This window comes from Oncorhynchus mykiss, chromosome 4 (assembly GCF_057628025.1).
Source record: "Oncorhynchus mykiss isolate SJ-2025 chromosome 4, ASM5762802v1, whole genome shotgun sequence".
Lineage (NCBI taxonomy): Eukaryota > Metazoa > Chordata > Actinopteri > Salmoniformes > Salmonidae > Oncorhynchus > Oncorhynchus mykiss.
In genome coordinates, this window is record NC_143025.1 from 54,553,858 (window position 1) to 54,577,702 (window position 23,845).

At 42.9% G+C, this 23,845-nt stretch overlaps 1 protein-coding gene across 3 annotated transcripts in view; it reads right to left on the reverse strand.

Annotated features, from left to right (window-relative positions):
- LOC110521981 (protein sel-1 homolog 1) overlaps nt 1-23,481 on the reverse strand; it is a 74,337-nt gene extending 50,856 nt beyond the window's left edge. For 2 of the 3 annotated variants that reach the window (XM_036975504.2, XM_036975503.2), the window contains exons 1-3: nt 22,939-23,481; nt 22,667-22,710; nt 18,183-18,387 (exon numbers count right to left, since the gene is read on the reverse strand). In XM_036975504.2, the coding sequence (XP_036831399.2) occupies nt 18,183-18,387; nt 22,667-22,710; nt 22,939-23,026 (337 nt within the window). In that variant the 5' untranslated portion in view covers nt 23,027-23,481. Of the gene's footprint in view, nt 1-18,182; nt 18,388-19,382; nt 20,244-22,666; nt 22,711-22,938 lie in introns of all 3 variants that reach the window. The other variant, XM_090232286.1, reaches the window with a different exon arrangement.
- Nucleotides 23,482-23,845: the final 364 nt, after the last annotated feature.

A 23,845-nucleotide genomic window follows, 5' to 3' on the forward strand; every position in this document is an offset into this window, starting at 1 on the left:
TGATTTGATTCAAGTCCAGGATCCAGTTGCAGAGGAGTTGTTAAGTCCCAGGGTCCTTAGCTTAGTGATGAGCTTTGAGGGCACCAAGGTTGTTGAACGCTGAGCTGTAGTCAATGAAAAGCATTCTCACAAAGGTGTTCCTTTTGTCTAGGAGTGAAAGGTCAGTGTGGAGTGCAATAGAGATTGCATCATCTGTGGATCTGTTGAGGCGGTATGCAAATTTGAGTGGGTCTAGGGTTTCTGGGAAAATGGTGTTGATGTCAGCCATGACCAGCCTTTCAAAGCATTTCATGGATACAGACGTGAGTGCTACGGGTTGATAGTCATTTAGGAAGGTTACCTTAGTGTTCTTGGGCAAAGGGACTATGGTGGTCTGCTTGAAATATGTTGGTATTACAGACTCAGACAGGGAGAGGTTGAAAATGTCAGTGAAGACAATTGCCAGTTGGTCAGTGTATGCCCGGAGCACACGTCCTGGTAATCCGTCCGGTCCTGCGTCCTTGTGAATGTTGACCTGTTTAAAAGGTCTTACATCGGCTGCGGAGTGTGTGATCTCACAGTCGCCCGGAACAGCTGATGCTCTCATGCATGTTTCAGTGTTACTTGCCTCGAAGTGAGCATAGAAGTAATTTAGCTCATCTGGTAGACTTGTGTCACTGGGCAGCTCTCGTCTGTGTTTCCCTTTGTAGTCTGTAATAGTTTGCAACTCCTGCCACATCCGACGAGCATCAGAGCCGGTGTAGTACAATTCAATCTTAGTCCTGTTTTGACGCTTTGCCGGTTTGATGGTTCGTCGGAGGGCATACCAGGATTTCTTATAAGCTTCCAGGTTAACCTTGGTGCGGATGTTGCCTGAAATCCATGGCTTCTGGTTGGGGTACATACGTACAGTCACTGTGGGGACGACGTCATCGATGCACTTATTGATAAAGCCTGTGACTGATGTGGTGTACTCCTCAATTCAATCGGAAGAGTCCCGGAACATATTCCAGTCAGTGCTAGCAAAACAGTCCTGTAGCTTAGCATCTGCTTCATCTGATGACTTTAATATTGACTAAGTCACTGGTGCTTCCTGCTTTAATTTTTGCTTGTAAGCAGGAATCAGGATATAATTATGGTCAGATTTGCCAAATGGAGGGCGAGGGAGAGCTTTGTACGTGTCTCTGTGTGTGGAGTAAAGGTGGTCTTGAGTTTATTTTCCCCTGGTTGCACATTTAACATACTGGTAGAAATGAGGTAAAACAAATTGAAGTTTCCCTGCATTAAAGTCCCCAGCCACTAGGAGCGCCACCTCTGGATGAGCGTTTTCCTGTTTGCTTACGGACATATACAGCTCATTGAGTGCGGTCTTAGTGCCAGCATCGGTCTGTGGTGGTTAATAGACAGCTACGAAGAATATAGATAAAAACTCTCTAGGTAGATAGTGTGTTCAACAGCTTATAATGAGATACTCTACCTCAGGCGAGCAAAATCTTTTTGCTCGCCTTCCTTAGATGTCATGCGCCAGCTGTTGTTAACCAATATACATAGACCGCCACCCCTTGTCTTACCAGAGGCTGTTCTATCGTGCGGATACAGTGTATAACCCACCAGCTGTATGTTATTCATGTCGTCGTTCAGCCACGATTCGGTGAAACATAAGATATTACAGTTTTTAAATGTCCTGTTGGTAGGATATACGTGCTTGTAGTTCATACACTTTATTATCCAGCGATTGGCCAATAGCACTGATGGCAAAGGCACATGAGCCACTCGTCACCGGATCCTCAAAAGGCACCCCGATCTCCATCAGCGATACCTCCGTCTCATTTTTATTTATTTTATTTCACCTTTAATTAACCAGGTAGGCCAGTTGAGGACAAGTTCTCATTTTCAACTGCGACCTGGCCAAGATAAAGCAAAGCAGTGCGACAAAAGCAACACAGAGTTAGTCAATAACTAAAAATAGAAAAATATAGGTACAGTGTGTGCAAATGTAGAAGATTAGGGAGGTAAGGCAATAAATAGGCCATAGAGGCGAAACAATTACAATTTAGCATTAATACTGGAGTGACAGATGTGCAGATGACGATGTGAAAGTAGAGATACTGGGGTGAAAAAAAGCAAGAGGTTAAGTAATATGATGGGGGTGAGGTAGTTGGGTGTGCTATTTACAGATTGCCTGTATACAGCTACAGTGATCGGTAAGCTGCTCTAACAGCTGATGCTTAAAGTTAGAGAGGGAGATATGTCTCCAGCGTCAGTGATTTTTGCAATTCATTCCAGTCATTGGCAGTAGAGAACTGGAAGGAAAGGCGGCCAAAGGGGGTGTTGGTTTTGGGGATGACCAGTGAAATATACTTGCTGGAGCGTGTGCTACGGGTAGGTGTTGATAAGGTGACCAGTGAGCTGCGATAAGGCGGGGCTTTACCTAGCAAAGACTTATAGATGACCTGGAGCCAGTGGGTTGGGTGACGAATATGTAGTGAGGGCCAGCCAACGAGAGCATACCCGTCGCAGTGGTTGGTAGTATATGGGGCTTTGGTGACAAAACGGATGGCACTGTGATAGACTACATCCAGTTTGCTGAGTAGAGTGTTGGGGGTTATTTTGAAAAATGACATCGCTGAACTCAAGGATCGGTAGGGTAGTCAGTTTTACATGTATGTTTGGCAGCATGAGTGAAGGAGGCTTTGTTGCAAAATAGGAAACCAATTCTAAATTTAATTTTGGATTGGAGATGCTTAATGTGAGTCTGGAAGGAGAGTTTACAGTCTTAACCAGACACCTAGGTATTTGTAGTTGTCCACATATTCTATGTCAGAACCGTCTAGAGTAGTGATGCTAGTTGGGCGGGAGGGTGCGGGCAGCAATCGGTTGAAGAGCATGCATTTTGCTTTACTAGCATTTAAGAGCAGTTGGAGGCCACGGAAGGAGAGTTGTATGGCATTGAAGCTTGTTTGGAGGTTTGTTAGCACAGGGTCCAAAGAAGGGCCGGATGTACACAGAATGGTGTTGTCTGCGTATAGGTGGATTAGAGAATCACCAGCAGCAAGAGTGACATCATTGATATATACAGAGAAAAGAGTCGGCCCAAGAATTGAACCCTGTGGCACCCCCATAGAGACTGCCAGAGGTCCGGACAACAGGCTCTCCGATTTTACACACTGAACTCTGAGAAGTAGTTGGTGAACCAGGCGAAGAAGTCATTTGAGAAACCAAGGCTATTGAGTCTGCCGATAAGAATGCAGTGATTGACAGAGTCTAAAGCCTTGGCCAGGTCGATGAAGACGACTGCACAGCACTGTCACACTCAAACTGGTGCGCCTGGCACCTACTCTGTTCAAAGGCACTTAAAACTTCTTTGTCCAAAGTAAACTGCCTGCTACTCAGGCCCAGAAGCTAAGATATGCATATTATTAGTAGATTTGAATAGAAAACACTCTGAAGTTTCTAGAACTCTTTGAATCATGTCTGTGAATATAACAGAGCTTATTTAGCAGGCGAAACCCCGAGGACAAATGTTCAGTTTTTTTTGGGGGGGGGGGGGGGGTCACACTTTTTCAATGGGTTTTCATTGGGAATCCACTTCCACTGGATGTCAACAGTCTTTAGAAATTGGTTGAGGTTTTTCCTTTGAGAAATGAAGTAGTAGCACTGTTCAGAACGAGGGTAGAGGGAAGTGTACTCTTTGATGGAGGCGCGTGACCTGAAAAGCACACTACACTTTGTTTTCCTCCGGTATTGAACACAGTATATCCCGTCTTAAATTTTATCGATTATTTACGTTAAAAAATACCTAAAGTTGTATTAGGAAAGTAGTTTGAAATGTTTGGACAAAGCTTACAGGTAACTTATGAGACATTTTGTAGTCATGTTGGGCGAGTTGGAACCGGTGTTTTTCTGGATCAAACGCGCCAAATAAATGGACATTTTGGATATATATCGACGGAATTAATTGAACAAAAGGACCATTTGTTTATGGGACATATTGGAGTGCCAACAGAAGAAGCTCAAAGGTAAGGCATGAATTATATCTTTATTTCTGTGTTTTGTGTCGGGCCTGGAGGGTTGAAATATGATTGTCTGTGTTTGTTTGCTGGGGTGCTACCCTCAGAAAATTGTTTGACTTCGCCGTAAAGCCTTTTTGAAATCTGACACGTTGGCTGGATTCATAACAAGTGTAGCTTTAATTTGGTGTATTGCATGTGTGATTTCATGAAAGTTAAATTTTTATAGTAATTTATTTGAATTTGGCGCTCTGCATTGTCATTGGATTTTGGCCCGGTGGGACGCTAATGTCCCACCTGTCCCAGAGAGGTTAAATATTTTTTATTCTTGCCCATTCCAACTCTGAATGGCACACACACACAATCCATGTCTCAAGGCTTAATAATTATTCTTTAAATGTATCTCCTCCCCTTCATTAACACTGACTGACGAGAAGTGACATCAATAAAGGATCATAGCTTTCACCTGGTCAGTTGATGTCATGGAAAGAGCAGGTTCCCAATGTTTTGTACACTCAGTCTATGTCTAGGGTCTGTTGCAGCTATGAATTTGCTTTTCGCAAATTTTTAAATACAAATCGCATGAAAAAGCTAATGCTGTCATTACTAAATGTGTAACATGATAGGTATTGAAACATGATTTATTTATTTTTTCAGACCCCAAAAAATTACAACAATAATTCTAATCAGTTGTCTTCCTCAAATGAAGGGGATGATGACAATGTATTTGAGAGGGGGTTTATTTGATTTCAATGGTCTTCAACTCGTGACTCGGACACTTAATTTAGGATACATGGAGTTGCCCTGAGTTATACTGCCCCAGAGCAGGTTAGTTCTGAAGGAATCGTTACCATTAAAATGTACTTGTCTAAAAGGTGAGCCACTTTCGTGGTCCTGTTATCCCAAGTTGAACTCAGAGTTGACTAAAGTTCTCTCGCCAACTCCTCAAACCCAATTCATAGAATAGGGCTTAGGTGTCTGCAAAGGTCAGGTTGCACTTATTTCTCAAATGTTTCCTCAATGTTTTCAGCTAAGATAGTTTACTAAACAGAAACATGTTTAGAGTGACTAAGTCCCAGTTCTGGAGGAGTGAATTTAGGGGTAGTTGAAATCTACTGGGTGAAACGTTCAGTTTCAGAGGTTTTCTTTATTTTTAGTATTTTCTACATTGAAGAATAATAGTGAAGACATCAAAACTATGAAATCACACATATGGAATCATGTAGTTACCAAAAAAAGTGTTAAACAAATCAAAATATATTTTATGTTATATTTGAGATTCTTCAAAGTAGCCACCCTGTGCCTTGACAGCTTTGCACACACAAATCAAATTATATTTTATATTTGAGATTCTTCAAAGTAGCCACCCTGCACCTTGACAGCTTTGCACACTCTTGGCATTCTCTCAACCAGCTTCATGAGGTAGTCACCTGGAATGCATTTCAAATAACAGGTGTGCATTGCTAAAAGTTAATTTGTGGAATTTCTTTCCTTCTTAATGCATTTGAGCCAATCAGTTGTGTTGTGACATGGTAGGGGTGTGTCCTGACCTTCCCTCCTGGGTGTGGATCAGAGAGAGCCTTGAAGTTGGCCGTTTTATGACGGTCGTAAATACCTTGCAGGAACTCTCTCTCCCACTCTGCAGAAATGGAAGTGAAAAATCCCTTTGTTACAACTGATTTTGTAGTACTGTAACATCCAAGATTGGATAAAGAAACAATATTTCTGTAATCCAAACATTTGGAATGGTTTGTGGGTATTTATAGAATAATCATGTCCAACGTTTATTGTTTGGTGATCATTAAAGACGTTATAATGGAAACATGTGTCACTTTAAGAGCTTTCACAGTATATATATATAACAGATTTACATCTAAATGTTGTGGAACTTATATGATTAAATGTGATTTTAGCCTTCTTAATGAGAGAATGGTTTTTCATTTAAAAAAAAGTTATACCCAGTCAGTGACCACACCCACGTGAGCACAGACATTATATTGGCGTCATGGAAGGCCTCCTTTTGCTAGAGTGGATAAAACTCCTCGTGACGACATTCAACATTAGACCAAGCAGACTACGGTGTAAGCCGGATCATCGCGAGCGGAATACGTCACAAATGGTTAGGAACTCTCGACAAGTGAAGATTAAGACTAAACATTCAGTCTGCAGCTGTATATATAAAATAGTATAGTAAACTCAACCGAAGAGGAGAAAAAGGTTGGTAGACCTCTGGAAGATTCGTTCTAACAGACACTCTGAGACCAACCTACCACAACTACAGAGGACATGGTGACCTCTTGTGGACAACCAGAGACTCACACAACCAGAGAATTCTGATGAATCTCTCTCCATAGATGGACCGGTTGATTTCAGAGACGACAAGGACATAGAAACGTAAATATGTGTTGCATTTCTAAATCCAAATGAGCGGTTGTTAGGGAGCTAAATATCCATATTTACGATGATGGTATTATTCAACTACGTACAATAGTTGAATTCCTTTGTCTCTCATTTTCCCGCTCTTTCTTTCCCCACCCCTTTTCATTGTGTACCAAGCTGTCATGTCAGGTTAGCCCACCAGGGACTTTTCATTGCATTGTAAGTAATCAATGTATAATCTATCCTGTGCGTGTTTGCGTAATTCTGTGTGATTATTTAGTTACACAAATTGGCTTAATTATTTATTTATCGCTGATTCATCATGGAGTTTAGAGCTCATGCAGATTTGAAGTCAACCACGTTCAGAATGAGACTGTTAATAATGATAATTAATGAAGACTGGTATAACAATATATTTCTTTAGAGTTCAATAAATCATAAAATAAACTTTTCCCATGGTGCCCCAAGATTGCTAAGAGTTAAGTGTAACAAGAGTAATTTAAAGCATCGTAATAATTAAACATAGTTAATTGAGTTATTAAATAATCGTCATCGCATTAATGGTACCAACGACAACATATTGATGCCCCCGTACGAGGAATCTAAAATAGAATGAGGCCTTTATGTTGCATTCAGCCTATATGAAATTGAAAAGCAGATTACATAATTTACACCCAGATTGTTATACACCATCAGAGTTGTAGACAGGAATTGTTGGTTGTGTGTGTTGCCATTTGAAAAATAGATAGAGGTTGCCTCCGTGTTGTTTCTCTGACAGTCAGTGTAGGGTTAAGTACGGAATGCTACGAACCAGGCCATACATAGGGGCCGGCCGGCTTAGGTATTCTGAGGAATAGAAGCGTCGGGCCAAATGTACTATTTGTCTCTTGCACCTCAGGAGCGAGTAGACTGTCAGTATTAATTTCTTGAGCAGGACATAGGGCCAGCCGATTTAAATTTGAGTAGATATATTATCTTAAGCGAAGCAGGTAATTATCTCTCCATCCCTTGTGTTTCGGTAGAGCGAGTAGAATAACTGTATTTACATGACAGAGGAACTCTGCCTAGAAGGCCAGCAGCCAGGAGTCGCCGCTTCACTGTTGACGTTGAGACTGGTCTTTTGCGGGTACTATTTAATGAAGCTGCCAGTTGAGGCCTTGCAAGGCGTCGGTATCTCAAACTAAACACTCTAATGTACTTGTCCTCTTGCTCAGTTGTGCACCGGGGCCTCCCACTCCTTCTATTCTGTTTAGAGCAAGTTTGCGCTGTTGTGTGAAGGTAGCACACAGCGTTGTACGAGATCTTCAGTTTGTTGGCAATTTCTCGCATGGAATAGCCTTCATTTCTCAGAACAAGAATAGACTGACGAGTTTAAGAAGAAAGGTATTTGTTTCTGGACATTTTGAGCCTATAATCGAACCCACAAATGCTGATGCTCCAGATACTAAACTAGTCTAAAGGCCAGTTTTATTGCTTCTTTAAAATCAGACCGTTTTCATCAGTGCTAACATAATTGCAAAAGGATTTTCTAATGATCAATTAGTCTTTTAAAATGATAAACTTGGATTAGCTTATGTCATTGAAACACAGGAGTGATGGTTGCTGATAATGGGCCTCAGTACGCCTATGCAGAAATTCCATTAAAAATCTGCCGTTTCCAGCTACAATAGTCATTTACAACATTAACAATGTCTACACTGAATTTCTGATCAATTTGTTGTTATTTTAATGGACAAATCTTTCAAAAACAAGGACATTTCTAAGTGACCCCAAACTTAACAGTTATGTTTGTGTGTGTGTGTGTAATATATATATATATATATGTGTCTAATACGTGTTTTGAAATAATCCTCACTTTAGAAAGCGCTGTCCATTTCGTTGTTAGGCTTTGAAACAACAACCATATTTTCCATTCAGTTTCAACCTGTTGAACTTTTCTTCCATCACAGTGAGGTGTGTTTTAAAAGCAATATACTGTTTTGATAATACTTTTTTGTTGATAAGTGTTTGTGATTTTAGATTGCATTTGCATTGACGTCAGTGGTAAGAGCAGGCCTGAGCAAATATTTTCCATGGAGGGCCATATTAGAATTTATTTTGCCATCGTGAGCCAGAATCATACACTGCCCAAAAAAATAAAGGGAACACTTAAACAACACAATGTAACTCCAAGTCAATCACACTTCTGTGAAATCAAACTGTCCACTTAGGAAGCAACACTGATTGACAATAAATTTCACATGCTGTTGTGCAAATAGAATAGACAACAGGTGGAAATTATAGGCAATTAGCAAGACACCCCCAATAAAGGAGTGGTTCTGCAGGTGATAACCACAGACCACTTCTCAATTCCTATGCTTCCTGGCTGATGTTTTGGTCACTTTTGAATGCTGGAAGTGCTTACTCTAGTGGTAGCATGAGACAGAGTCTACAACCCACACAACCCACACAAGTGTCTCAGGTAGTGCAGCTCATCAATGCGAGCTGTGGCAAGAAGGTTTGCTGTGTCTGTCAGCGTAGTGTCCAGAGCATAGAGGCGCTACCAGGAGACAGGCCAGTACATCAGGAGACGTGGAGGAGGCCGTAGGAGGGCAACAACCCAGCAGCAGGACCGCTACCTCCGCCTTTGTGCAAGGAGGACCAGGAGGAACACTGGCAGAGCCCTGCAAAATGACCTCCAGCAAGCCACAAATGTGCATGTGTCTGTTCAAACAGTCAGAAACAGACTCCATGAGGGTGGTATGAGGGCCCGACGTCCACAGGTGGGGGTTGTGCTTACAGCCCAACACCGTGCAAGATGTTTGGCATTTGCCAGAGAACACCAAGATTGTCAAATTCGCCACTGGCGCCCTGTGCTCTTCACAGATGAAAGCAGGCTCACACTGAGCACGTGACAGACGTGACAGTCTGGAGACGCCGTGGAGAACGTTCTGCTGCCTGCAACATCCTCCAGCATGACCGGTTTGGCGGTGGGTCAGTCATAGTGTGGGGTGGCATTTCTTTGGGGGGCCGCACAGCCCTCCATGTGCTCGCCAGAGGTAGCCTGACTGCCATTAGGTACCGAGATGAGATCCTCAGACCCCTTGTGAGACCATATGCTGGTGCGCTTGGCCCTAGGTTCCTCCTAATGCAAGACAATGCTAGACCTCATGTGGCTGGAGTGTGTCAGCAGTTCCTGCAAGAGGAAGGCATTGATGCTATGGACTGGCCCGCCCGTTCCCCAGACTTGAATCCAATTGAGCACATCTCGGATATCATGTCTCGCTCCATCCACCAATGCCACGTTGCACCACAGACTGTCCAGGAGTTGGTGGATGCTTTAGTCCAGGTCTGGGAGGAGATCCCTCAGGAGACCATCCGCCACCTCATCAGGAGCATGCCCAGGCGTTGTAGGAAGGTAGTACAGGCACTTGGAGGCCACACACACTACTGAGCCTCATTTTGACTTGTTTTAAGGACATTACATCAAAGTTGGATAAGCCTGTAGTGTGGTTTTCCACTTTCATTTTGAGTGTGACTCCAAATCCAGACCTCCATGGGTTGATAAATTTGATTTCCATTGATAATGTTTGTGTGATTTTGTTGTCAGCACATTCAACTATGTAAAGAAAAAAGTATTTAATAAGAATATTTCATTCATTGATCTAGGATGTTTTATTTTAGTGTTCCCTTTATTTTTTTGAGCAGTGTATTATAGGTGTGTATGACTATGTTGACAGATATATCTACTGTAAATCACATCCAGATATACTACTTATTTTACTTTTTTAACATACACAGAAATAAACCACATCCATGTTCTCCTTTTGGTAGGTATGGTCATTATTAAACATGCAATGAACTACACGGAGGGAAAAGTACACTGTGCATACTGCACCATGGACAGAACTCTTGTTAACGGGTTTCACAAAAACACAAAGAGCTCAACATTCAACAGGGAATTCTCTGATGGGCATAGACTTGTGCATTAAAGCCAGGTATAGTTTGACGTCACTAGGCGCAGGATTGCTGAGAGGTGAGAGTCAGTAAGAGATTATCTGTGCCTTGACTTGTTATATTTCATCACTGAAAATGTCTGTTCACATATATAGGTTGACCCAAACAGTACAAACATCTTCTGAGCATGACTCCTAATCTTTGGAAAGTTTTGTTCATCGAGAGATGCATAGAACCTTGTCAGTGACATTGTTTTGAATAGTTCTCCAATCACTGCATCAGACTGAAGATCAATAAGCTCAATTTGTAGGTCAGTGGGAGCGTTATCCACATTGAAGGTGAAAGGAGAGGAAACCAACAGCATTTCAACACTTTGAAATACTAAAAACGACAAGAAAACTCACGGTTCAAAGCACGCAGCAGATATGTATACTTCTCCCGTTGGTCATCTAATAGGGAACAGGCCAGTAGTGCCGGAAGGTGGGTGAGATTGTTGGCTTCTACTTGGAAGGTCAGGAGGTAATTTTCCCTTGAAGGCTTTGACAAGGCTGTACATCTGATGTGCAAAAAGGCCCTTCCCTTGTAGTTTGGAATTCAGTTAATTAATGAAGGCTATGATGTCCACGGTGAAGGCAAAATCAGCCAACCATTCTTTATCTTGCAGTTGAGGGAAATCCACATATTTTCCTTTCATTTGCAAAAACTCAGCAATCTCCGACTTCCGGTCCCACGCCCTTTAAAGAACCTTCCCCAAACTCAGCCATCTCACGTTTGTGTGGTAGGGGAGATCTGCATGACCCGACTCTGTCTCTTCCAACAGTGAGAAAAACTGCCTGTGGTTTTAAGATTCTGCTCTTATGCTCTTAAGTTTATCACTTTAGTGAATGTATCCAGAACATGGCTCATTTACAGAGCACCTCCTGATGAATAATGCAATGCAGGAAAATAATTCTGATCTGGGTTCAGCTCAGCTACTTGATCTCGTATCCTTTTAAAAAGGCTAACATTTGTTCCTGTCAAGTTTGGGCACCGATCAGTGGTCACACTGGATAACTTTTCAAAACTCACTCACACTTACAAACCTCCTCCAATAAATATTTCCCTGTGGTTGTGCTCTTCATTGACTGCACTGAAGCAAGCTCCTCTGTAATTTCAAAGTCTGGGGTTATGCAACTGAGAAAGCAACACTTGATGCACTTGCCCTCTGCTCAGAAGACATATTCCTATATGTCTCTGCATGATTTGCCTGGAAGTGTCGGGACAAGTTGTACTCTTTCAAGACAGTGATGCTCTGTTTGCACACAGCTTTCCCTGATACCTCAATAAAGACATATTTCAATGTCCACTCTTGCTGGAACACCCTACATTCATTGTCTACTTTCCTTTTCTTTGAAAAACTCATTTTTGCACAATTTCTAGCTAGTAAGTTTTTGTAACTGTGACGTGTCTCTCAGCCCGTCAGTCATGGTCTGTCCTCATGCAGTTATTTATAAGTTCTTTCAAAATAAATGTCACAAGCGGTGGGAGTTAAACCATTACACAATGGCGAGTATTATTTGGGCTTTTAATTTAAATAACAAATACGTTTTTCAAAACTTTACTAATCGCAAATTCTTGATGTGATCGGAGCATGATTCCGCGGGCCGTATTGAAATCAGGTCGCCAGCCGCAAACTAAGATTGAATCCTACTACGCCAGGTCTGACGCTTGTTAGATGTGGCAGGGCTTGCAAACTATAATGGATTACAAAGGGAAACCCAGCCGCGAGCTGCCCAATGACGAAAGCCTCCCAGATTAGCTAGATTCCTATGGTCGCTTTGAGGCAAGCAACACTGAACCATGCATGACAGCACCTCCGTAGTCAATGTAAGTAAGACCTTAAAACAGGTAGGCATTCACGAGGCCAGACATATTACCAGGACATGTACTCTGAGCATGCACTGACCAGCTGGTAAGTGCCTTGACTGAAATGTTCAACCTCACCTTGACCCAGACTGTATTAAATTTCAAGCAGACCACCATAGTCCCTGTGCCCAAGAACCTGTCTATTGCCCTGTAGCACTCACATCTGTAGCCATGAAATGCCTTACAACACCACCATCCCAGACACATTACAATTTGCCTACCACCAACAGATGACGCAATCTCTATTGCACTGGCCTTTCCCACCTGGACAAGAGGAACACCTACGTGAGAATGCTGTTCATTGACTACAGCTCAGCGTTCAACACCATAGTGCCCACAAAGCTCATCACTAAGCTCAGGACCCTAGGACTGAAAACCTCCCTCTGCAACTGGATCCTGCACTTCCTGATGGGCTGCCATCAGATGGGGATGGTAGGTAACAACACATCCACCACACTGACCCTCAACACAGGGGGGTCCCCTCCTGTACTTTGTTCACCCACCACTGCGTAGCCGCGCACAACTCCAACAACATCAATATGTTTGCTGACGACACACTGGTGTTTGGCCTGATCACCGACGACGATAAGACAACCTATAGGGAGGTGGTCAGTGACTATGGCAGTGTGGTGCCAGGACAACAACCTCTCCTTCAATGTCAGCAAGACAAAGGAGCTGCTTGTGGAGTTCCTCAATGTCTATATCACAAAGGAATGATCATGGTCCCCACACACAGCTGCACCATTGAGAGCATCTTGACTGGCTGCATCACCGCTTGGTATAGCAACTGCTTGGCATCCGACCACAAGGCGATACAGAGGGTTGTACGTATAGCCCAGTACATCACTGGAGCCGAGCTCCCTGCAATCCAGGACTTCTATACCAGGCGGTGTCAATGGAAGGCCCTACCGAAGTCAGACTATTCTCTCTGCTACCGCACGGCAAGAGGTATCGATTCAGAAAGTCTGGAACCAGCAGGACCCTGAACAGCTTCTACCTCGTACCCCTGCACGTCGACTCAGTACTGGTACCCCGTGTATATAACCAAGTTATCGTTACTCATTGTTTATTTATTCCTTGTGTTATTATCTTTCAATAACTTCAGTTGTTTTCTCCTCTAGACTGTTGGGAAGGACCAGTAAGTAAGCCTTTCACTGTTAAGTCTACCCTAGAGTTTCCGATAGATGGAAATTACCAACTTTTTGGTCGATAAAAAAGAAATGAAAAACTGATTAAACCTTTGCTGGCTAAATTGACTAGGATACATTTTTTAAATACCAGTCAATGGAAATACATTTGACCATCATGCTTATTGGTTTACAGGTACATTTGCGTAATTTTGTGATATTAAATTGGCCTGTGTGTATTTTCATTAGTCATCATGCATCTTACTTATCGAACACAACTATCACATGCGCACAGCATACAGAGCCTATTTTGAGCAGGATTTCTCCTGCAGCTCCTCAGGCATGTCTTACCTTAGTTCAAAGTAGCCTATAGGCAAGCTTAAAGTGGGGCAAAAAAGTATTTAGTCAGCCACCAATTGTGCAAGTTCTCCCACTTAAAAAGATGAGAGGCCTGTAATTTTCATCATAGGTACACTTCAACTATGACAGACAAAATTAGAAGAAAATAAATCCAGAAAATCACATTGTAGGATTTTGAATGAATTTATTTGCAAATTATGGTGGAAAATAAGTATTTGGTCAATAACAAAAGTTTCTCAATACTTTGTTATATACCCTTTGTTGGCAATGACAGAGGTCAAACGTTTTCTGTAAGTCTTCACAAGGTTTTCACACACTGTTGCTGGAATTTTGGCCTATTCCTCCATGCAGATCTCCTCTAGAGCAGTGATGTTTTGGGGCTGTTGCTGGGTAACACAGACTTTCAACTCCCTCCAAAGATTTTCTATGGGGTTGAGATCTGGAGACTGGCTCGGCCACTCCAGGACCTTGAAATTCTTCTTACGAAGCCACTCCTTCGTTGCCCGGGCGGTGTGTTTGGGATCATTGTCATGCTGAAAGACCCAGCCACGTTTCATCTTCAATGCCCTTGCTGATGGAAGGAGGTTTTCACTCAAAATCTCACGATACACAGCCCCATTCATTCTTTCCTTTACACGGATAAGTCGTCCTGGTCCCTTTGCAGAAAAACAGCCCCAAAGCATGTTTCAACCCCCATGCTTCACGGTAGGTATGGTGTTATTTGGATGCAACTCAGCATTCTTTGTCTTCCAAACACAACGAGTTGAGTTTTTACCAAAACGTTCTATTTTGGTTTCATCTGACCATATGACATTCTCCCAATCTTCTTCTGGATCATCCAAATGCTCTCTAGTAAACTTCCAGACAGGCCTGGACATGTACTGGCTTAAGCAGGGGAACACGTCTGGCACTGCAGGATTTGAGTCCCTGGCGGCGTAGTGTGTTACTGATGGTAGGCTTTGTTACTTTGGTCCCAGCTCTCTGCAGGTCATTCACTAGGTCCCCCTGTGTGGTTCTGGGATTTTTGCTCACCGTTCTTGTGATCATTTTGACCCCACGGGGTGAGATCTTGCGTGGAACCCCAGATCGAGGGAGATTATCAGTGGTCTTGTATGTCTTCCATTTCCTAATAATTGCTCCCACAGTTGATTTCTTAAAACCAAGCTGCTTAACTATTGCACATTCAGTCTTCCCAGCCTGGTGCAGGTCTACAATTTTGTTTCTATTGTCCTTTGACAGCTCTTTGGTCTTGGCCATAGTGGAGTTTGGAGTGTGACTGTTTGAGGTTGTGGACAGGTGTCTTTTATACTGATAACAAGTTCAAACAGGTGCCATTAATACAGGTAACGAGTGGAGGACAGAGGAGCCTCTCTAAAGAAGAAGTTACAGGTCTGTGAGAGCCAGAAATCTTGCTTGTTTGTAGGTGACCAAATACTTATTTTCCACCATAATTTGCAAATAAATTCATTAAAAATCCTACAATGTCATGTTTGAAGTGTACGTATGATGAAAATTACAGGCCTCATCTTTTTAGGTGGGAGAACTTGCACAATTGGTGGCTAACTAAATACTTTTTTGCCCCACTGTACATTTTATTCTACCATTTCTACCATTCTGCATGCCAGTTACTATTTTCATATGCGCATTTTCGTGGAACAGTTTAATTTCAATAATAACATTTTTGTTTCTCAAAATCATTGTCATGCAGTTAATCATAAAAATCTGAATTAAGATGATAAAAATCTAAAAGTTAAAAGTCAACTAATGAGAGATCACCAGCCTCTGCCATATGGACACTTTGATACACCGTGAACCGTTGGCGGCTAAAGTAATGAGCACATGGAACTCATTGCCTATAGTCCCAAGCAGCAGCAGGCCGATAACTTCCCTTGCTCTTTCAAACTTGGTGATTATCGAGGATTTTTTTATTTTCAAATAGCTTACTGTGAGGAACTATAGTTATAATATATTAGCATTTGTAATGGATGTTAAAAAAACACTTTGCTACAGTTCGCAGAGCAGGCCAGGTACTTCGATGCGTGCGCTCCCTCAACGTCATCAGGACAGAGAAACCAGACATGCTCATTGCTCACATGGAACACTTCAAACAAAAGAATGAAAAAAATGGACAAATCTCAAATGATGGTTATGAAATAAACCAAAACTTGTTTCTCACAAGCGTAGCAGGTTGTGAAATCTGCAAATAATGTTTCCACTCCAAGAATGACAAAGGTAAATGACTAATAACTGCATTATCAGAAATTAATGTAACCAAATGATGGAGATTAACAGTATTGATTAAAGAAAAAAAATCAAAAGGGCAAACCATTCACACAATGAAACAATTAATGAGAAAGAACTGGCGGGAGACAGCTGAGCCATTCTGGAGAGACTTGCCTATATCTTCGACTCACCTCTCCCCTTCTTCAACATTTTAAACTATAGTAACATTATCTTTACACATATTTTAGATGCTTTTCACTGACAGCAGTAACTCAATAATCAGCTAGGCCTATTGCCACACATGCTGACTAAACTGCGGGCTTCCCAAACGAGCTTGTGATTTGAAACAATCCACAGCTATTTTTTTTAAAGAAGCTAATGATCTTCCATTCCTCTGTGGCTAAGTCATGCTCTCTGGTGAAGAATTTATGATTTGAATTCGTTTTGAATCATTTTGGCAAATGTATTTCCATTTACTTCCCTATTGGACCCACCGCTGGTGCCATTTCTCTCTTGTTTTATTGGTTTTCATATCAACTTTATTTTGTTGTCCAGAAGCCAAAGGCACAAGCCTAGTAATATTAGCAACCCATGCTAGTTGTATCTTTAGATCTCTACGTTTCTAACAGAGATACCTGTCACATATGGGACTGATATCAGGTGTGCTGTTTAGAATGGCATTTTCCTGCGAATTGCATTTTGGCAAATGTTTGGAAATTACGTTTTATTGGCTGCTTTATTACATGACTTAAGAACCATTACCATAATCTAAATGTGATTTCTGTCATTCTGAGCACAGTGGGTGGACTACCTAACCCTTTTCCTTTCTTAATAGGTTATGCAAACAATGTAAACTCAGAAAAAAAAGAAGAAATGTCCCCTTTTCAGGACCTGTCTTTCAAAGATAATTCGTAAAAATCCAAATAGCTTCACAGATCTTCATTCATTGTAAAGGGTTTAAACACTGTTTCCCATGCTTGTTGAACCATAAACAGTTAATGAACATGCACCTGTGGACGGTCGATAAGACTAACAGCTTAAAGACGGTAGGCAATTAAGGTCACAGTTATGAAAACTTAGGACACTAAAGAGGCCTTTCCACTGACTCTGAAAAACACAAAAAGAAAGACGCCCAGGGTCCCTCTGCGTGAACATGCCTTAGGCATTCTGCAAGTTGGCATGAGGACTGCAGATGTGGCCAGTGCAATAAATTGCAATGTCCGTACTGTGAGATGCCGAAGACAGCACAAACGGGAGACAGGACGGACAGCTGATCATCCTCGCAGTGGCAGACCACATGGAACACCACCTGCACAGGATCGGTACATCCGAACATCACACCTGCAGAACAGAAACAGCACAAACCCACCATCGCTGGACCAGACAGGACTGGCAAAAAGTGCTCTTCACTGACGAGTCGCGGTTTTGTCTCACCAGGGGTGATGGTCGGATTCGCGTTTATCGTCAAAGGAATGAGCGTTACACCGAGGCCTGTACTCTGGAGCGGGATTGATTTGGAGGTGGAGGGTCCGTCATGGTCTGGCGCAGTGTGCCACAGCATCATCGGACTGAGCTTGTTGTCATTGCAGGCAATCTCAACGCTGTGCGTTACAGGGAAGACATCCTCCTCCCTCATGTGGTACCCTTCCTGCTGGCTCCTCCTGACATGACCCTCCAGCATGACAATGCCACCAGCCATACTGCTCGTTCTGTGGGTGATTTCCTGCAAGACAGGAATGTCAGTGTTCTGCCATGGCCAGTGAAGAGCCCGGATCTCAATCCCATTGAGCATGTCTGGGACCTGTTGGATCAGAGGGTGGGGGCTAGGGCCATTCCCCCCAGGAATGTCCGGGAACTTGCAGGTGACTTGGTGGAAGAGTGGGGTAACATCTCACAGCAAGAACTGGCAAATCTGGTGCAGTCCATGAGTGGGAGATGCACTGCAGTACTTAATGCAGCTGTTGGCCACACCAGATACTGACTGTTACTTTTGACCCCCCCTTTGTTCAGGGACACATTATTCAATGTCTGTTAGTCACATGTCTGTGGAACTTGTTCAGTTTATGTCTCAGTTGTTGAATCTTGCTATGTTCATACAAATATTTACACATGTTAAGTTTGCTGAAAATAAATGCAATTGACAGTGAGAGGAAGTTTTTTTTTTTGCTGAATCGACTGAATGAGCCCCAAAACGTGCTATGATTTATTGATTTTGATGATATTAGTGAAATTGTGAAAATTAGTTTGTCCTGGCTGTACTTACTCTCTTTGGACCTTTCCTCAACGGGAGGAGGTTGGGTGGGCAAGTCCTCCTTCTCTTCCCCCTCTTGCCCACCCTCCTGGACCCCACCATCAAGTCTTCTCTCCCCCTCACGCTGCGGGGCCTCCCTGGCGGAAGTCACCATTGCTGCTACAATCCTGGAACCTACTGGGTCCTCTTCCTCCTCAGAGTTGGGGTCATGGTAAGACTAGAGGGGGAAACAACCAAATTGAGATGGTGGAGGGGAAACAAAGGCATTCTAAGTCACGTCATGTTACATGATGAAATATAACTTATTCTACTGTCATTAGCTTGATGGTTAGTGGGTGAGTGTAACACCAACGCTACACAAATCTGCTTTGGTCAGTTCTTTGCTAAACAACCATACCATGAGACATCAATGTCTTCATCACTGGAAAAGATAAATGGTTAAGATTGATATAATTAGAAGCTTATAAACAGGGTTGTAAAATATTTTTATTTTTTTATACAAATTGTCATTTTAACCATCAACTCAAATGATTTTCATATTCACAGATGTTGCAGCTTACATCATCTGAGATTTTCGTGTTGTGCCCACCATCAGTTGAGACATGACCTTGAATACAGGATGCCATGTTTTCACTGATAAATGTACTAAAATGGGAAGAGAATTGAAATGTCTACTTCCAAATGGTACCATAAAGATGGTTGGAGGTCCAGATATCAGAGAATGTTTGACAAATGGGAATATCTGTTGTTTTAAATTATACAATCCTCCATAGAAAACCTATTTAAATCATAGAAATATAGATAATTGTATAGACATGACAATTTGAGCTGACATTCAACGGTGGGTGGACCGTTGGCCATCTTTGTGGTAGTAATTAGAAGTTACAATTTCAATGGTGTACCTGATAGAGCGCAGTGGTCTAAAGGGATAGGTCCATTCTGTTGCTATGATTGAAATGACACCCACCCTGTATTCAAGAGCATGTTGTCTCAACCGACGGGAGGCACAACACAAAAAACTTAGATGACAAAATAGGATCTAAGCTACAACATACGCAAATATGAAGTTCGCGTTTTTAGATAGACGTTAAATCATTCCGACCTCTTCTTCTATGAGCAAAACCAGTTTTGTTTAAAACAAAAGGCATGCTGTCAAAAAGAGATTGAATTCAAAAGGATTAACCCCTTTGACTGGGCTGAGCGGGAGCTGACCTCCAAGTGACCAGAGTTGGCTAATTGGGATGTAGGGTTTGCGCATAGCCTGAAGGTAGCAGTTCTCATTGCTGCTCAGTAGGCAAGCACCACGGATGTAATGATGTGAGCTTTGACTGGAAGCCAGTGGAGTGCACGGAGGAGCAACATGAGGGGTGACATGAGAGAATTTAGGAAGGTTGACACCAGATGGGCTGCAACGTTCTGGATAAGTTACATGGATTTGAAGGAACAAGTGGGAAGCCCAGCCAACAGAGACTTGCAGTAATCCAGACGGGCTTTGACGAGTGCCTGGAATAGGATCTGCGCCGCTTCCTGTGTGAGGCAAGGTTGTACTCTACGGATGTTGTAGAGCATGAACCTGCAGGAGCGAGTCACTGCTTTGATGTTTGCAGAGAACAATAGGGTGTTGTCCAGGGTCACATCAAGGTTCTTTGTACTCTGGGAAGTGGACACCGTGGAGTTTTCGACCGTAATGGAGAGGTCTTGGAGAGGGCAGGCCTTCTCCGGGAGGAAGCAGCTAAGTCTTGTCGAGGTTAAGCTTGAGGTGCTGGGCTGACATCAAAGCTAAGATATCTGCCAGGCACTGAGAGATGCGTGTCGCCACCTGGGAGTCAGAAGGGGGAATGAGAAAAGTAGTTGAGTGTCATCCCAATAACAATGACAGGAGAGACCATGAGAGGATGTGACAGAGCTGAGTGACTTGGTGTGTAGAGAAAAGAGGAGAGGGCCTAAAACCAGATGAGGAGCAACCCGCCAGGTAGGATGCATTCCAAGTGTGTGGAGAGCCTGAGACGCCCAGCTCTGAGAGGGTCGAGAGGAGGATCTGGTGGTTCACAGTGTCGAATGCAGAGGATAGATCTAGGAGGATGAGAACGGAGAGAGATTCAGCTTTGGCAGAGCGGAGAGTGGTCAGGGATGAGTTGATGAGGGAAGTGAGGAATGGGAGAAGGTCTCCAGAGATAGTCTGGAGAAGGGAAGAGGGGATGGGGTTGAGTGGACCAGTTGTCGGGCAGAATTTCATCTGGAGAGAGAGGGGAGAAAGAGGTCAAGGCGTAGGGTAGTTCTGTGTGAGTGGGACCAGTGGCTTTAGTAGGCTGAGTGAATGACGATGTCTTTTTTTTTTTTTAATTACAAAGTCATCTGCAGAGAGGGAGGTGGTGGAGGATTAAGGACGGATGAGGTGTCGAAGAGTTTCCAGGGTTGAGTGATAGAAAGCAGCTTCAGCAAAGGATACACAAGAGAAGGTAGAGAGGAGGGTGGAAGGATAATAGGTCGCCTGGAAAGTTTAGTTTTCCTCAAGTTTTGCTCAGCTGCCTGCAGCCCTGTTCTGTGAGTCACTCAGCCAAAGAGCAGAAGGGGAGGGTTGAGCCGGCCAGGAGGAAAGGGGACACTGGGAGTGAAAGTAGGTGGAAAGAGATTAGGGTTGAAGATGCAGAGTCAGGAGACAGGATGGAGAAGGATTTTGTGGAAGGAAGAGATGATAGAATTGTAGAGAGAACGAAGATTGCGACGACGTAATGAATCTATCCAGTCTATCAATATATGACATGTCCATTCGGGAAGTATTTAGACCCCTTGACTTTTTCCACATTTCGTTACAGCCTTACTCTAAAATGGATTTTAAAAAGTACAAAAAAATCTCATAAATCTACACACAAGACCCCATAATGACAAAGTGAACAGGTTTTTATACATTTTTAAAAATGTATAATTAAAAAACAAAAATAAAAACTTAATTGAAATAAGTATTCAGACCCTTTGCTGTGAGACTCATCCTCGACATGTTTCTACAACTTGATTGGAGACCAACTATGATAAATTCAATTGATTGGACATGATTTGGAAAGGCACACACCTGTCTATATAAGGTCGCACACTTGACAGCGCATGTCAGAGCAAAAACCAAGCCATGAGGGTGAAGGAATTGTCCATAGAGCCCCGAGACAGGATTGTGTCGAAGCACAGATCAGGTACCCAAAAATGTCTGCCACATTGAAGGTCCCAAGAATACAGTGGCCTCCATATATCTTAAATGGAAGAAGTTTCGAACCACCAAGACTCTTCCTAGAGCTAGGCGCCCAGCCAGACTGAGCAATCAGGGGAGAAGGGCCTTGGACTAAGAAGGGCCTTGGATCAAGAACCCAATAGTTACTCTGACAGCTCCAGAGTTCCTCTGTGGAGATGGGAGAACCTTCCAAAAAGACAACCATCTCTGCAGTGGCTCCCGTCTAAGGCACTGCATCTCAGTGCAAGAGGTGCCACTACAGTACCAAGTTCGAATCCAGGCTGCATCATATCCGGCCGAGATTGGGAGTCCCATAGGGCGGCGTACAATTGGCCCAGCGTCGTCTGGGTTTGGCCGTCATTGTAAATAAGAATATATTCTTAACTGACTTGCCTAGTTAAATAAAGGTCAATAAATAAAAATAACCAATCAGACCTTTATGGTAGAGTGGCCAGACGGAATTCACTCCTCAGTAAAAGGCACATGACAGCCAGCTTGAGAAACAAGGTTCTCTGGTCTGATGAAACCAAGATTGAACTCTTTGAATGCCAAGTGTCATGTCTGGCGGAAACCTGGCACCATCCCTACAGTGTGGCAGCATCATGTAGTGGGGATGTTTTTCTGCAGCAAGGACTGGGAGACTAGTCAGGAAAAGATAAACGGAGCAAAGTACAGAGAGATCCTTGATGAAAACCGGCTCCAGAACACTCAGGACCTCAGACTGGGGTGAAGGTTCACCTTCCAACAGGACAATGACCCTAAACACACAACCAAGACAACCAAGGCTTCGGGACAAGTCTCTGAATGTCTGAGTGGCCCAGCCAGAGCCCGGACATGAACCCGATCTCTGGAGAGACCTGAAAATAGCTGTGCAGAGACACTCCCCATCCAACTTGACAGAGCTTGAGAGGATCTGCAGCAAAACATGGGAGAAACTCCAAATATAGGTGTGCCAAGTTTGTAGTGTCATACCCAAGAAGACAATCGCTGCCAAAGGTGCTTCAACAAAGTACTAAGTAAAGGGTACTTATGTAAATGTAATATTTCCTTATTTTTGTATAAACATTTGCTAAAATCTGTTTTGCATTGTCATTATGGGGTAGATTGTAGATTGTGGGGGAAAAACTATTTAATCCATTTTAGAATAGGGCTGTAACATAAAAATGTGGATAAAGTCAAGGGGTGTGAATACTTACCAAATGCACTGTATATATATTGCTTGTTACATCAAGGTACCTATTTGAACCTAGCACTAGTGAAATGTGTTTATAGCTACCTTCAATTCAGGAGCATGATCATGATTCCCCTGTAGCTCTTCATCTGTAGAAAGACAAAGAAAATGTAATTGATTAGGCATTGTGCATCAGCTGACAATCCAAACATTTTTCGTTCAAAAAACACCACTTCGTAGAAAAAGAAAGTACTTTCCTGCACAGTATTGGTAGTTAGCGCCTCTAAAAACTGTCAACAAGCTTACTACTGCTAGCGTTACAGAATCTGTCAAATTGTATCAACTATGACATCTACCCAGCTGACGTTAAGACTTACCAGCTGCTGTTCCGTGTGAGAAAAATACAAGGAGAACGACCAGGGACAAAACCATCCTCGAAGTCTTGAATGACCCTTTAAAATCCATTTCGATTACAAACTAAAGACTGCTAGCCAGCTACTTTAGTTAACGAAGTTAGCTCCGTGGCCAATGTTAGTCATCCACGTACAGGTTTCTCCTCTTGCATACGCTGCTAACTAACATTCACGAGCACAAAGCCCACCAAATACATATTTGATAGCAGCATAGGGTAGGTACACTGTTTGTTTAACTAACGATAGCTAGCTCATGCTTTTTTTTATACTGCTGACATGGAAGATATTTAGCAGGATAGCTAGCATGTTAGCTAAAAAAAAATATATACATATAGTTTCGTTAGCTAGGTACGCGTTCCTGGTCTTTGAAGCCCGTTGATAAATTGCAACGATGTGCTGTTATACCGTTCGCAGTTTATCAGACAGCTGGCTAAACTACCGTTGACCGCCACTTCCTGGTCTCCCCGATAAACCTATCCTAGCACGCGTTGGCTGACATTGACCAACGTAGAGGACGTCATCCAATCCGGTGTGTAAACACACTACGTTCCTTGCGTGCACTGGGTCGCAAAAAATGTTTCCGCCTGTGGTTCTACACACGTTGACAGACGAAACGCTTTTGACATAATTCGTGTACGTTTGTGTTGCATAACATGTATTTGGCACGCCAAAAAAAGTCATCAGTACTAGTCTTAGCATAATTAAGTAATTTAGCAGACGTTATCCAGAGCGACTGACAGGTTTAAATTCGTAGTTCAAGGGCACATCGACAGATTTTCCAGTCGGCTTGTGGATTCAAACCCGTCGATTACTAGCACAATGCTCTTACCCGCTTGGCTACCTGCATAATGGGTATGGTAAACTGTATACC